Source organism: Eubalaena glacialis, chromosome 8, assembly GCF_028564815.1.
Source record: "Eubalaena glacialis isolate mEubGla1 chromosome 8, mEubGla1.1.hap2.+ XY, whole genome shotgun sequence".
Classification (NCBI taxonomy): Eukaryota; Metazoa; Chordata; class Mammalia; order Artiodactyla; family Balaenidae; genus Eubalaena; species Eubalaena glacialis.
This window is the reverse complement of record NC_083723.1, coordinates 94,568,720-94,584,863: the sequence shown is the minus strand read 5'-3', so window position 1 is coordinate 94,584,863 and position 16,144 is coordinate 94,568,720. Positions and strand designations below refer to the sequence as shown.

General features: G+C 33.9%; 1 protein-coding gene across 2 annotated transcripts in view; it reads left to right on the top strand.

The window, feature by feature from the left end:
• Positions 1-14,997, top strand: part of TFEC (transcription factor EC) — a 64,415-nt gene extending 49,418 nt beyond the window's left edge. For both annotated transcript variants that reach the window (XM_061197960.1, XM_061197961.1), the window contains 5 exons: positions 1,874-1,988; positions 3,985-4,041; positions 7,629-7,704; positions 13,549-13,696; positions 14,576-14,997. In XM_061197960.1, the coding sequence (XP_061053943.1) occupies positions 1,874-1,988; positions 3,985-4,041; positions 7,629-7,704; positions 13,549-13,696; positions 14,576-14,956 (777 nt within the window). In that variant the 3' untranslated portion in view covers positions 14,957-14,997. The remainder of the gene's footprint in view (positions 1-1,873; positions 1,989-3,984; positions 4,042-7,628; positions 7,705-13,548; positions 13,697-14,575) is intronic.
• Positions 14,998-16,144: the final 1,147 nt, after the last annotated feature.

The following is a 16,144-nucleotide window of genomic DNA, read 5'->3' as shown; positions in this document are numbered from 1 at the left end:
CATTGGGTACAGTCTGATGAGGTAATATGGACCCAGTGAGATGCTATAGTTAAGAATCTATCACTTTATTGTTGCAGTGTATATGTAATATGTCTCCTTTTCTTCTCAAACATTTCTGCTATTTACTACTGCTGCATTGAAATCCGTCGGAATTCAAACTCTTCAGAGAAAAGTGCCCTTTTCCTAGTTCTTTCCCCCTTCCTTCTCCCTCACTGCCTGTCTTTTTGTTCAGCATGTCCATTATATTTCTCAAAGGCACAGTGGATATGTATAATTCAGGTTGGTGATGCCCCAGCTTATAACCAACAGGGTTTTCAAAAAAGATCTTGGAAACTTTTAAATTTTACCAATATAACTAAATGACTCACATGTTAGGGAAATATCTGCTTTTAGGATTTCTTCCTAATTGTGTTGTACTGATACTAATACTCATCATCTATCCAATTTGGTCAGCTTTGTCCCTGTCCCTATTTTTCAGATGAGGAAATTGAGAGGGAATAAATATCCCACTTAAGGCGCTCCCTTCTAAGGTCCAAGAAGCAAAAATACATTTTAAAACAATGAATTTATATAAAATAAAGATGAGGAGTCCAAATAGAGTAAATAATGAGAAGAACCAATATATGAAAACATACATCAGAATACCATATGCAATCTATAATGTCCTTATTGATATGCACATACACTTAAATATTAGCCTGATTTCCACTGTATTTTCAATGATTTTTTTCCCTCAGAAATATACAATATTATTATATAGTTTAATAGATTATTATGTCAGAAACTAATTTTGGTCTTTCTTCACATTTATTTTCAGTCTGATTTTATAAGTATTAAAAAATTTCCCTCCGTTTGAATTGGAGTTTTACAAAAAGTGGGAATAAGATGTTAGAGTCTCCATAATAATCTGGTTATAGCTTTGCTTGGTTACTTGTATTATTTTTAGTTCTTTAGGAAAGAAAAAAGATACTGCTTATTCAGTTCTTGGTTGACTTCCCAGAAATGAAATAAAGATACTTAGAATGGAAATATTTTAAACATTCAAATCTTATATTTTAAATGTAGCTTGTTCTGGAATAATGAATATTAACTTGAGTTACGAATATTATTTAAATTTTTTTCTTGGGAGATCAAATCAATAAGCACATTTTAACTAACAAATTGGTATGATTTTAAATTGTGTATAAAGTATCTTAGCTTTCTGAAAAATTGTTCCCAAGAAGCACTTTAAGAATTGCAGTGTTGCTATAATTAGACATACCCTATATCCACTAGAGGCAAAAGCAGTTTTAGACTACTTTTGGTTACCAGCTAGGATATTTATAATAATCTAGAACATTAAGTTTACAGTGAGAAAAGTATGCCTTCCAGGAAGGAAAGAAAGTTTTTCACTTAATTAACAGTGTAGAACACCTCTTGACTGTGAGTTGCTGGTAGCACTGATGGTATTAAGAAGGCTTCCAAAATGTTCAACCATCATACCTAATTTATGATATGCAATGAACTTTCCAGCTTTGCTAATATGTATATTGATTTTTGTCAAAAATGATATTTTTAATCTTTTTCATTTATAACTGGGTAATGTGATGGATCAAATTCCCATAACTTTGTAAATATTAATCAAAATTTTTCTTCGTGAGTGAACTAATTTCTCCTTTTGCTTAAATACAAACAGCTTTTTTCAACATAGCTTATCCATAAGCATGCCACAATGATTTTACAAAGTTAAGGCATACTCACTTTTGTTTAAAATTAAAATGCTATCTATTACAAATTACTATTAATAAAGTGGTAAATTTAAAATGAACATCTAAATACTTCGTCAATATCCAATGAAGATTTGATTGATCTTTTCTTCCTTTTTCCTCTAAAGCTTTCTGGAAGTATTTTGGATGTGTATAGCGGTGAGCAGGGAATTTCACCAGTTAATATGGGCCTTACAAGTGCTTCTTGTCCAAGTAGTCTACCAATGAAAAGAGAAATTACAGGTAACATTGCTTTTATAGTTTTATCCTTTTTAAAAATCAACTACATAAGACATGAGTGACATATATTTCCAAGTTAAAGAGGATTTAAAAAATATTATTAAAATAGTTAGTTAAAATGGGAGACATTTAGAGAGTAAATCCATCTTTTTTTCCTCTATGACAACCAAACAGCAAGTTAACATAACTTACAGTTCAATTGAATTAATTAATTATTTTAGGAATTGGGTGAATATACACATAACCTCTATTCATATGTGTATGACAGTTTGACTAAGTTCTTCACTTAACATATGTTCATTTTGATATTGAATAGATGCAATTTATTAACATGGTTGCAAAAGAACAGATTAATAGATTAAGGAAAATTAGATTTTCCCCTTTTTAGCTTGTTTTATGTATTTCATGATTCACATTTAACTTTCTCACGTGGGTAAAAACCCCTCAGTTTTCAATAGTAAATCTCAAAATTGTTACAACTCAAGGGAATTATAGGGGCACTGTCAAGTTCCTCCAATATGTTGATGCGGGAATCAAGAGTCAGAGGAGTTATTTTCCCAAAGTCATACAGCTGATTAGAAGCAGAAGTGGATCAAAATAAGGATTTTATGACTTACAAGACCAGTGTTGGTTTCTCCATAAGAATAAAATAAAACTCAGTCGAAATTTCTGTAACAAGTTTTTAGTTTGGAGCTCAAACACTGGTCTTTAAATATTTTTATACAGTTAATATAAACATTTTTAATAAATGCAATATATCCATTCTTGGAGTCTAACCAATAACTCAAAAATATCTATGCATTCAAATTATTTAGACTAAAATTAATGAATGTAGCCTTAACTAAATTTAAATAAATGTATTTCTATTTTAAAACTAGAATAATTCAAAGAACATTGTATTATTATCTATTGCTGTATAACAAATTACTCAAAATTTAACAGCTTGAAATAATAAACATTTATTATCTCATACAATCCCTATGGTTCGGAAATTCCGGGGGTGACTTGTAAAACTGGTTTCGGCTCAGAGTCTCTCATAAGGTTGCAGTCAAGATGTTGGCCAGAGGTACAGACATTTGCCACTTGACGGGCTAGAGGATGCACACCCAAGGTGGTTCACTCACAGGTCTTCCAAGTCAGTGCTGCTTGTTGGCAAGTGGCCTTGGTTCTTTACCACGTTGACCTCTCCACAGGGCTGCTCAGGTGTCCACATGACATGACAACTAGCAATTCAAGGGACACCAAAGTGGGAAGCAGAAAACGTCTTTTATGATGTAGTCTGGGAAGCCACACTAATCATTTCCACAAAATTCTATTAGTTTCACGGGTCAGCTTTATTCAGTGTGGAAGAGAGCTAACAAAGGTGTGAATATCATGAGTGAAAATCATCGTGGGCCATATTGGAGACTGACTATCACAAATGCTCACAACTATATAGCACGTGAAGTGTCACTTACTGAAAGTATGGAGTTGTCCAATAGAAATATCTGAGAAATGTAGTTAGTTCCAATTCTTGGGATGTAGAAATCATGATTTTTTATAAAAAATTAAGGTTGTAAAAATTTAGGTTGTAATAATTTTGAATAATCTTAAAATTCTGAGAACAATACTAATAAAAATGATTAAGCAGTTTAATATTTTCTGTGTGCTGTACCTATTTTAATCATCACAGTGATTATCAGGTAAGTATTATATCAGTTTTACAGATAAGAAGCCTGAGACACAGAGAACTTAGGTAACAGTCCACAAGGCTATTAAATGGAGGGCCAGAATACAAATCCAGGTTTTACTGCTCAAAGCCCATAGGCTTTGTCACTGCCTTCTTACTAAAGAGCACTCTGTTCCAAATTCTGAATATTTGCAATATATATATATATATATATATTTTACCACTTGGAGCAAGTAATATTGTATTTTCACTAGTATTTCTGAATTATGTTGACTGGAAGGATTGTAAGGTAGAAATAAGTACTGTTTCGATTGTCTTCCTTTCGATCAGAAACTGATACTCGAGCTTTGGCAAAAGAGAGACAAAAAAAGGACAACCACAACCTCAGTGAGTATATTTTCCTTTTTCCGAAACAAAATTAATTAATGCCAGAGGAAATGCAGAAGGTTAAAATGTGTGATGTTTTATTGTCGCCCCATAAATATTTTGAGGTCAGATGACCAAAAGTAAGTGTACATGCTCACTGGTAGAGCTATGTTGGGAAATTTAAACAATGTGAACTCTCAGAAAAGCTAGACATTTTTATGAAGTTCAGCATCTCAAGTTCTCTCCTTGATCATTCTCTCTCTCTCAGGAAGACTTCATGTGAGCATTGAGTTATGTTTGAACTCAGTTGTGACTCATTGACTCCAAGGTTTAAAGAGATTAAAGTGACTTTAGAAAATGTCCACCATTTAAATAGCAAGAAATGTGACTCCAGGTTCTTATCTTTCTGTGTCAATCTGCTCCTCCCTTCCTAATGATAAGTTATCTGAAAGTATTGCTTATGTTGTACTGCTGAATTCCACTGCTGCTGCCAAAAAAGGGGCCTCTTACGCCTTTCTGGGGGTCAATTTGACTCTGATAATGGGTCACATGAGATGGGTAAATGCATCCAGGGAAGTTGTTGAGGGGCAAGTTGAGCTTTAGAGTGCTTTGTCATGTCTCAAATGCTTAACTGTCTTAAGTGAGCTTGACTAATTGAGTGTGAAGCTTTTTTGTTCTGGGAGCCAAATCAAAAAATGAGAAAAAAATAGAATAGAATAGAATTAAATAAAAACTTTAAAGCTCTAAAACAAACCAGGAATTTCCTTACATGTGGTTAGTTGAAATTGATTCTACATGTACCTGTGAAACCTGCATATATCTGTTCATGAAGCATCTGCCTACGTCACAGAGTAGGTTGACTGTGTGACTGAGGAGAGGGCTGACCTGTGGTTATAACAGTCCTTAGAGTAATTGTGGAGAGGGAAATGATTTGATTCTGATCACTTAGTGGCAGAGCAGATAAGTGTTGGTGCAGTTTATGAGACAAGTAGAACCTGAAAGACAGAGCTAGTTGTTGGCAGAAGGAATTAATACATCGAGGCGCTAAAGGCTTCTCTCTTAGTTTTAAGCCTGCTAACTATTACCCTCCTTGCTCCTTTCTTCTCTCCTCTATGTTTGCACTTTAAATAACAGGTCATTTAATGTAAAGTATGATAGGTACCTGGTATGACCATTATCAAAGTGTTTTCTAATTTGGATTCTCTTACTTAGTGATCTTCCTTTTTGGAGATATCAATGTTACAAAAAATTAATATCACATTTTAAATATGAATCTAGGATATCCCTTAACATTTGTGAGGATCATGGCTGGAGGACAAATAAAGTCCCACTTACCAGATGTCTAAATACTTAAAAGCTATAACTCAAGCTAGAAATGCTAAATTAAGTATGTTCTATCCTTCCTAAAGATTGGAAGGCCAGGTGTGAAATAAGAATTCTCAGATCCTTGGAATTCTGAGTAGGAATGTCAGGGTGGGGCAATGCCAGCCTTTAACCAGCAGCCCATCTCACTTCTCTCTCTACCCCCTAGAGGCCACTTGCATTTCTATGCTGCAAGTGGCCTCAAACACGAGTGGGAACCCCTCATCCTGTATATTCAAGTTCTATACATATCTCTGCAAACAGCTGCCCCTTGTCTGCATCTTGGGACTAGGGTAAGCACCTTGGTGTCCTGATCCTCCCTCCAGAGGATGGACCTGGGAAGCAGCCTGAACAGGCTCAGGGTGTTTGGGAAGATATTCCTGCTGCAAATTACCCGGAATGTAGTTTAGAAGGGGGATCCCTTTGTCCTGTGGCTGCCTTGCTCAGTGTGGATGGGTATGGTAAGAAAAGGCAAAGGGGGCTCCTCATCAGTATGGGGTTTGGGAAGAGAGGCCCCTTTTGCTTGGATGTAAGGACAGGAATGAGTAAATATATCAAAAACTTTGTAAAGAGTGAAATCACATGTAGCATGAAATAGTTTAGTAATTTCTTAAAACTTGACTCCTTTACAGACAACTAGTACTGGAGATGAAAACATTGAGGAACCAAACTTCTCATCATAATTAGCCATTAAAAGTTTTACTGGGCACAGTCTAAGAAGAGCTGGGTAGGAATTTCTGATATTTTACGTAAGGTGCATCTAAATAATAGATTTTGAAAAAACATTATAGGACTAAACCAGTCTCCTATTTTGAGATAAAACTGTGAACATCCTTCCTAGCTGCTCTCCATCTTATATTTAAAAGTCTGTTTTATAATATAGGAGTGAGTATGTGTGAACATAGACTTACTAATAAATTCTCACTGTAAAATATAAATGTATTTCTATCAGCGTTATCTTTGTTTATTTTCTTTTCAGTTTTTTATTTGGTGTCAGTTTTTTGAATCACATGCATAGAAAGACAGGATTGGTAAAGAGGGAAAATAAACTCTCCCAAGAATCAATTATATCCTAATTTCAGAGGAATCCCAATGTATTATTTTTGAAGGTCAAGTTCATTCATGGTAAATTGTTTTGTAGAGTAGGTTCACCAAGACAATTGATATTTTTTTCATGACTTTCCTTGTTTCCAGTAGCAGATCTTATTTTTGAAGCACGTATGGTTTAATGTTTTTGACATATAGTTTTCTTCTTCTTCATGACATTTTACTTCCTTCATTTCCCTAAAATGCTTTAAAAATGTTATCTACTTAAACAATATTATGCATAAGTTGTGGTTCCTGATACTGGGAATATAGAGTACTGGGAATATAGGGCTACTCTGTGCTCTATAAGACTGCTCTTAGGTAAGGGTCAATATAGAAAACTCTACTTATTTGTTTATTTGACATTTATTGAACATTTACTAGATGCACAAAATTTCCATAAGCAATGGATGCATAGAAATGCAAACAGAGAAAACAGTCTCTGAATAAAAACCTATATCAGTAGTTCTCAAAGTGTGGGCCCTAGACAAGCAGCACTGGCATCACCTGGGAACTTGCTAGAAATGCAGATTCTTGGGTCCCAACCCAGTCCTACTAAAATCAGAATCTCTAGGTGCGGGGTACAAATTTATTTTAACTATCCCTCCAGGTGTGTCTGATGCATGCCAGAGTTTAAGAATCACTGCTCTATGTATTATTGAAAGTTGTTAAATTAGAAAACTATATTTATAGTCTAATCAGCGTACATTTATTTAGCACCTTTTACATGCCAAGGCCTCTGGAGATACAAAAGAAATGGTCCCTGCCCTCAAAGAGGTCATAGTCTATTTGGGCACACATACCTACCATGTACCAAACTTTGTGTTAGCCTTTCAGTGGAGTGTATGAGAAAGGAGAGTATATAAATACATATATATCTGTATGAGTGAATATTATTGCATTTCAAAGAATGATAAAAATGTTGTTTTTGAGAGAAAATGTTTTAAAATAATTGTGAATAATAGACTCACAATTCTAATATTGTTATTTTTACTTTTAGAATAAAATGTGTTTGAATTTTTTATTTTTGAGAAGTACCCTTTTCACTAAATGAAACTTTTTTGCTCATTGTTTTTCAAAGATTGTTAAGAAAGTTTACAGCTGACCAAAAATGAATTGTGCTTTAATGAGAATAATCAATAATATTTCTTTTTTAATAGTTGAAAGAAGAAGAAGGTATAATATTAATTACCGAATCAAGGAGCTTGGCTCTCTTATTCCAAAGTCTAATGATCCGTGAGTTCAACAATCATTTCTTAATAATATTATGGTTTCAATCCCCCCGCCCCAAAATGGGTGAGAGGGAGAGGGGGAGGGGAGAACCAAAGACTAGGAAACTAAGCATCTGTGGTAAAGATAAGCCTACTGCTGGTCTCATTTTTTAATATCTATTCAAGGCTGATAGTTATTAAGCATCAACGTTGTTACTAACACTTGTCCTATTGAGATATAGGAAATAAGTAAATTATTTCTTCTCAGTATTTAGTGGATTTTTCTGTATGGCACCAATATTTGCAAATTTAGTGGTAGTACCAAATGCTTTCATGATACTGACTGGCATCCTCAATTTATGATTATAGCACTCCTTCCAATTTAAGATTTATGTGTACATGAAAATTGGAATGTTGAATTTTCAGAGGTTCCAAAATTCTGGCGATATGCAAGCAGAAAAAATAGAATTGTAAAAACAGGCTGATTGATGCCAGTCAATAATCGGTTATTGCAATTAAATTTTCAGCTAGGTTATGGTGTCATACAGTCACAAAGTCAGTTAAACAAGATGTTTGAGGTTGTAAATTTCAAGAAATAGTTGATAAAACAAAATATCAATTTAGCATGTTAAGTGTTTCTCTAAAAACATGAAAACATTGTAGCATTAATAATGACTAGAAAAAAATGTTTTGTTCAGACTGAGAACTGGACTCTCCAAATACTGGCAAAAATCCATTATTCGGAAATGATGATGTTTGATAAAGTGATATCTGTGAAATTTGAAAGTATTCTTTCCCTAAATATAAATGTGCTAATTCACTTGGACAACTCATCCATTTATAATAGAAGGGAATGCCATACTTATTCTTATGGGCATAGTAGGTAGTGAAGGCATCTCCAGTAGAATGGCAGAAAGAGCACTGGACAGAAAGTCTGAAGAGCTCAATCTTGGTGTAGGTCCTACCAATAATTTTTCAAATCTTTTGAAGTCTCTAAGCATGCAACTCTTTCTGTTAGCAGAAGGGAACATCCATTTTCCAGATAAGACATTTTTTAACACTTAAAATATAAATGCACATTTATTCACCAAACATTTGATGTAAGACCAAGACCTTTTAGTTTGAATGTGTTTCAATTTTTCTTCCTTACGTAAACTGCACAAAAATGTATAGTCTATTTCAATTTCTTAAAGATAAAACAAAAACCTAAGTGCCAACCACCTAAATATAGATGGATTTTTTTTTTAATGTTTGCACTCTAATTTGTTACAGCATATTTTTTAGCAACCTATCTCTACTGACATTTTACTTGAGTTTTTCCAAAGCTTTTAATATACTTTTCCTAAGAACAATAGCTATTTTTATAAATGCTTTTTCTTCTTTTGCATTCGTATTTCATTAGTTAACATACATATAATTTAATTATACTATCACAATAATAAGTACAATGGGCATTCATTTAACAGCCTGTCAGTAAGTACATGTCACCACAAGGATAACAGAAGTACCTGGGTGTCTTAGAAGGTAGCCTAGTGTCTACTTTGTTCTGTCAACAGTCAGTGAGTATCACGAAGGGAATGGAGAACATTAATTAATCCTGAAAGTGATTAGGTAAAGGTCAGTTAAGAGAGCTTCCCTTGTAACTGGTAGAGCTAACCCACAGTGCCAGGCCCAGGTTATATGCAGAAAACAGATGAGACTATAAAATTGGACGCTGAAGCCTGACTGAACATCTTTAGATGTCACCATGCCTGTAAAGCACCAATTATATGGCTGGGTTTTTATAAAAATAAGATCAAGTAATATGTATGAGAATACCTTAAAAATTATAAAGCTTGTGTGAGGGATAATTATTACTCTACATTTTTATAGAAGCTTTGGTTGTAAAATGGCTCCTTTCTGGTTCTAATTCATTGTCTAGAACAGGGGATGGAAAACTTATCCTCTAAAGGGCCAGATAGTAATTATTTCAAGCTTTGTGAGCATAAAGTCTCTCACAATTATTCAACTCTGCCATTGTAGCATGAAAGTAGACATAGACAATATGTATATGAAAGAGCATGACTGCATCCAATGAAACTTTATTGACAAAAACAGGCTGCAGGCTATAGTTTGTCTACCCCTGATCTAGAATATGGAAAATCAGTTTATCACAGAATCACATCTGAAAGGGACCATAATTGGGAAAGCTTCATTTTAAGTGTTCTTAAGGGACTTTCTCTTTGTGGATTTCAGAAAGGGGAAGTATCAATTGTTTTAATTCTATTATATTATATGTAGGCACTGAAAAATATCAGAGTATTACATATTACACGTTAGAAGGATAGTAATACCTCATGAAACCTTTGTTGCTGTTATATGTACAAAGAGCGCACTGGGTCACAACAGAAAACACATTTCTTATGGCAGATGCATTTGAAAAAGTGGGAAAGCCACAGATTTGCAGATACAGCACTGAACTGAGAGAGGAGACCTAGGACTCATCTTCTAAACACCGCATGCTCTTGGGCAAGTAGCAGGAACTCTGAAGCTTTGGTTATAAAAAGGCTCCGAGGACCTTTCCAGCTCATGGCTAGAATAAACTTAGGGCTTGGCTTAGCAAATGAAAGCTAATACCTGAAAGCATTTTGAATTCTATGAAGTTGCCATTTTTGTGTATGAAAAACATTCAGAAATTTGTACTTCTTTCTTCTTTGCTGGGTCAAAATAGTATGGTCAGAGGGAAAAAATATAGTAAAAAGCTATCGTTGAGGTATATATGTTGAGAAAATGAAATGAAAAACACACAGTCTCTTAACCGTCAGTGAAAAATAAAACCAAACAGAACTAGCAAATACAAAAAGTGAAGCATTTCTACAGACGTGTGGTAGTGATTTACTTCATATGTGCTTTTAATTAATCATATTTACAAAAAAATCATATTTGTAGATATAAAAAAGCCAACAGAGCATGAATTATTCTAGTTGTGCTATCAAATTATTCTTTTCTTTCTACTTTTTTATATATAAAATTAAGGTGTTTTTGTATTGATTTTTTTATCTTCTACAGTCAGAACTTTCTCCGGCTTTTGTGTAAGAATGGCAGTTGAGGTAGTAAATGATACCTAACAAGACTTTCTAAATCAGAAGTTATAAAAGTTGATCAAAGCAAGAAGAATCAGACCTGTCATGGTGTTTTCTTTCTTTTTTATTTTTTTAATGCTTCTAAGTGGATGTGCACTCCTAAGATGACAACAGATTGTACATTTTCCATAGTTTTGCCTGGCAGCATTCTTACTCCAACTTACATATTTCTGTTACCTGCTTTAGCCCTATATACATTCAAGCTTTTAACTTTCTCAAAGATATAAGTTCTTCAAAGAAAATTATTTTGTAGAAAATGAAAAGCCAGTATCAACATTCACTCCTTAGGTATGTCTTTGTATGTGTTAGTATTTACAGTATAATGTCATATATAATGTTTTTTAATGCCTAACTGCATGAAATTATCTTGGGAGAGAGGTAAACATCTCTTTAATATATTTGGAAAACTTGAAATATTTTAAGAAGAAACCTCATATATTAAAATGGCTTTAAATAGAGTGAACTTTTAAACATTTAGTGAAATGGCATCAAGTAGATATTGTAGCAAAACCCCTTGTGTGTTTTCTATCACAACTTTTTTTTTTTAAACATCTTTATTGGAGTATAATTGCTCTACAATGGTGTGTTAGTTTCTGTTTTATAACAAAGTGAATCAGCCATACATATATATATATATCCCCATATCTCCTCCCTCTTGCGTCTCCCTCCCACCCTCCCTATCCCACCCCTCTAGGTGGTCACAAAGCACTGAGCTGATCTCCCTGTGCTATGCGGCTGCTTCCCACTAGCTATCTATTTTACATTTGGTAGTGTATATATGTCCATGCCACTCTCTCACTTTGTCCCGGCTTACCCTTCCCCCTCCCCATGTCCTCAAGTCCATTCTCTACATCTGCGTCTTTATTCCTGTCCTGCCCGAAGTTCTTCAGAACCATTTTTTTTTTTTAGATTCCATATATATGTGTTAGCATACGGTATTTGTTTTTCTTTTTCTGACTGACTTCATTCTGTATGAGAAAACCATATTTCAAAAAGAGTCATGTACCACAATGTTCATTGCAGCTCTATTTACAATAGCCAGGACATGGAAGCAACCTAAGTGTCCATCAACAGATGAATGGATAAAGAAGATGTGGCACATATATACAATGGAATATTACTAAGCCATAAAAAGAAATGAAATTGAGTTATTTGTAGTGAGGTAGATGGATCTACCACAACTTTGAAGGTTTATTTTAGACCTAAATAAACAGTACCTTAAACTTCAAAGTTGACTAGGGTTATTGTTTTCATCCTATTCCTTCTGTCCTTCAAGTTTTTCTTCCCATGAGAAGAAATAAAACAAAATTAAGGCCTTTAGGCTCCTGTTGCTGCTTAGAGTTTTAACTCAGGAGTTCACTACACTTTTCAGTGACAGATAACTTCTTGGTTTAATGACAAAAGTAGCCTCTTTTCCCTCTACCCTTCCCACCACTAGATAAATCACTGTGCTTGGAAAGATAACAACAGCTGTATGGCCCCAGAGAACTGACAAAGCATTTTCAAGCTTGAGACAGACGTGGCAATGGTTTGGTGCTTTTCAGTAGAAGATGGCTTATTCCAGCATTCTCACCTAATAAGCATTTTCACCTGTGGTAGAATAATGTCTCTTCCTTTAATTTGTTACAGCTAATGGAATTGTCATCTAACCTGAACTTCCAATGAGGCACATGCCAGTCAGGTTTTTCATAAACTACATTTTCCCACTTCTGAACACTTAATAAATACATATTAAGTTCCATGAATTTCGTGTAGATCACGTAAACCAAAAATACACGCAGTGTAATGTCTTTTAAAATTTTCCCTACAAGTTTACTTTCTGTTGTATTAAAAGAAATCTCATGATTCTAAATGGAAAATTCATCCAAATTTTTCAACAGCTCTGATTAACTTTTAGCAATCAGTTTGGCCCTATTCTCCATACATATTATGAATTGTCAGATAGTATTAAATTTATTGATGTATGTTTTTAGATATTAAACTCAGTAGCCTGTTCTGTAATTCCAGATTTATCATCTCTCCTGTCTAAAAATAAGTTTTAATAAAATATTTTTTCTATGCTACAGTCTGAAGATTATTGGCAATGTTCAACTGTATATACTTTTTGTACACTTACTTAAAAATAGATATCCAGCTTTTAAAAAAAATGTTGATGCTTTTTGTGCAGAAAAATTTGCCTAATGATTCTAGAAAGTTTTGCTCTATTGCATAAAGTGATGTTGCCAAACTCCGATTTGTTTCACAATTACTCAGGATCACCATTCAGGAGGGACTTTTTTTTTTTTTTCCTAGAAGCATAAAAGCAACCTTATAGAAAGTAGGTTAAAAGATTGGTACATTTGAAATGATCTTAAAAAATTTAGGCTTAAGTCCTCAGTAATGTACATTTCCTCGTTCATTAATGCAGAAATACCGCACATAGATTTTAATCTCGGAGTTAATAATAAAAGCAATTTTCACTAAAAATATAAAAACTGTAATGGTAGAATCATGATATTGCATTTAGCTCTCCCACAAAAAGTCACTTTATTACTTTCTTTTGACACTTATTTTCATTCTGGGATTAATTTTACTATATAAGGGCTTCTTAACTATTCTATTAAAATTTCTATTCAGAAGCAATAATATCTAAGAGTGAATAATAGTCATGTAAATCATTATTTCATATTAATGTGAAAGATTTTGTAAGTTCTTATGAATTCTGCTGACATGCACAATTGTGAAAAGGTTATCTCTCCTTTCTACAGTGATATGCGCTGGAACAAAGGAACCATTCTAAAAGCATCAGTGGAGTACATCAAGTGGCTACAAAAGGAACAACAGAGAGCTCGAGAATTAGAACACAGACAGAAGAAATTAGAGCAGGCTAACAGGCGCCTTCTACTCCGGATTCAGGTTTTTATAAGAACGTTGCCATGAACCATGTAGCTTACATATGACTTATCCATCATCAGTTTTATTCATTGGTCTCATTTATTTTTTTCTCATTAACAATTATTTTTTCTTCCCAAGGATAATTTTATTGCCTTTTAGAAGTTCATGAATTAGATTGATTCAATTAGGTTTTGATTAGAAATCTAGGATCAAGTTGGCTTTAAAACTATATAATGAATGATAACTAATTGCAAGATGCAGAAAATAGAACCAGTTTTATAAACACACAAATATTATCCCAGTCAAAAAATAATAATAAGCAGAACCTTTGTTTCTCTGGATAATATTGGACATTAAATTCTCCTCTCCCCCTTTTATTTCTATAGTAACATTGCTATGGATTTCATTGCCTTAAGGCATATTTTGCCAGTTTATATTGTCACTCCTCATCTGTTCATGTGACACAAAATCTCAAAATATAGGTTTTCATAAGCCTCAAGATTTTTTCTTTAATATGTGAGCAAGCTTACTGCCAGGTAAAACACTCCTGTTTCCATGAAATGGACCTATAGAGAGAAATTAATCAGGAAGAATGACTGGAAGATTTCCACTATCTCCAAATAGTTGTACTGTAGCCTGAGCCACTATGGGACCATGATATGTCATGTATTCCTTTAACAAACAATCTGAGTATTTTTTTAAAATCTGAGTATTTTCCTCAGGGTTATTTTTCAGGCATTAGAAATATACCACACTCTGTTATTTGCAAAGAATATTTATAATATGTATTACTCTTCATTTTGAGTGCTTGTTAATATTTTAAATCTATTTGTGGCTTATTCTCTAGAGTTGATTTTACTTTCAAAGTCATTATTTAATTATTCTTGTTTGAAATTGCAGGAACTAGAAATACAGGCTCGTGCTCATGGTCTGCCAACCCTGGCTTCACTTGGCACAGTTGATTTAGGTGCTCACATCACCAAACAACAGGCCCATCTTGAGCAGAATTCAGTAGACTATTGCCAACAATTGGTTCTGTCTCAGGGGACAAGCCCTGAGCTCTGTGATCAAGCTATGGCCTTCTCTGATCCTTTGTCACACTTCACAGATTTATCATTTAGTGCGGCTTTGAAAGAGGAACAAAGATTGGATGACATGCTACTGGATGACACAATATCTCCGCTTGGAACAGATCCTCTGCTATCTGCCACTTCCCCTGCAGTTTCCAAAGAGAGCAGTAGGAGAAGTAGCTTTAGCTCAGATGATGGTGATGAGTTATAAAAAATAAACAGGCTCAATTCATCAACTGGGAATCAATTCTATGCTGGTGCTATGCAATTAAGTTCTGTGTTTCATATATTGCTTTGGCTCAATTTTTCTGAAAGGAATATATTGTTCATGAGAAACTGATTGGTTAGAAACAACAGAATTCACAGGAAGAAGAAGCACAGTGTTGAAGAATTATTAAGAGCAAAAAAGATTTTTTTTCTCTTTGACTACTGAGTCCAAGTCTACTTAAATTTTGTTTTCCTGGAAAGAGGCACAACATAAGAAATAGCTCTCTACTGATATTTTAAAAGTAGTGACTTGGTGGTGTACTATTGGAACTAACAGACTGCAAAGAATAAACCTTCTGAAATATACATTTTCTTACTTCTGTCTCCTTCCTATTCAGCTCTGACAACGTTAATTTTCAAGAATCAAGATCGACAGATCTGGTTGTTCATTGCCTTTTTTCCACTGTCTGGGGGATAGTTGTCTAAAGTTCAAGCCTTATAGGGGAACTAATTAAAAGACAGATTATCTACCACTTCTAATTGAAAAGTGAATCTACAATAAACATTAGAATTTTCCACTATAAAATACAGAAAATTTATAAAAACTTAGGATTCTAAAATTAGACTCTAATTCCCTTGGTCAGTTCAATCACGCTAACTCTAAAAGCATCTTTGCATATTTATGGAGACATGCTGAGTTCAGAAAAAGAACACATTGAATACTGTCCTCAAGAATACTGGCTATAATCGTTATCGCTTCACACAAGCATACCCACTGCTCCCCCAAACAGGTACACAATGCAGTTAATACATGTTCTTTTTTTCCCTTCATTCTTCTGATTTTCTAATCAGCATCTGAAATTACACTCCAAATCCTTTTTACTTTATCAAGAAGAGATATTGGATAATCAGTTTCAGCAAATAAAATATCGAAAGTCCCCCTACTAGGACAATTTGTTAATTTGTTAAATAAAACTTATCACCGTTTCCAAAATTGGATTTAAATTAATTAGTTGATACAGTTTTGCTCCAAATTGATGAAATACTGAAAACTGGATTGCCAACTGACAAAATAATTAGTAAAACAGAAAATCTTTCTTATTACATTCAGCTCGGAGCGGAGGATAAAGTTCTATTCCTGTGAGTACTTAGAGTACCCTACGATCTCTGTTAACCTTGTTAGCATTTATTA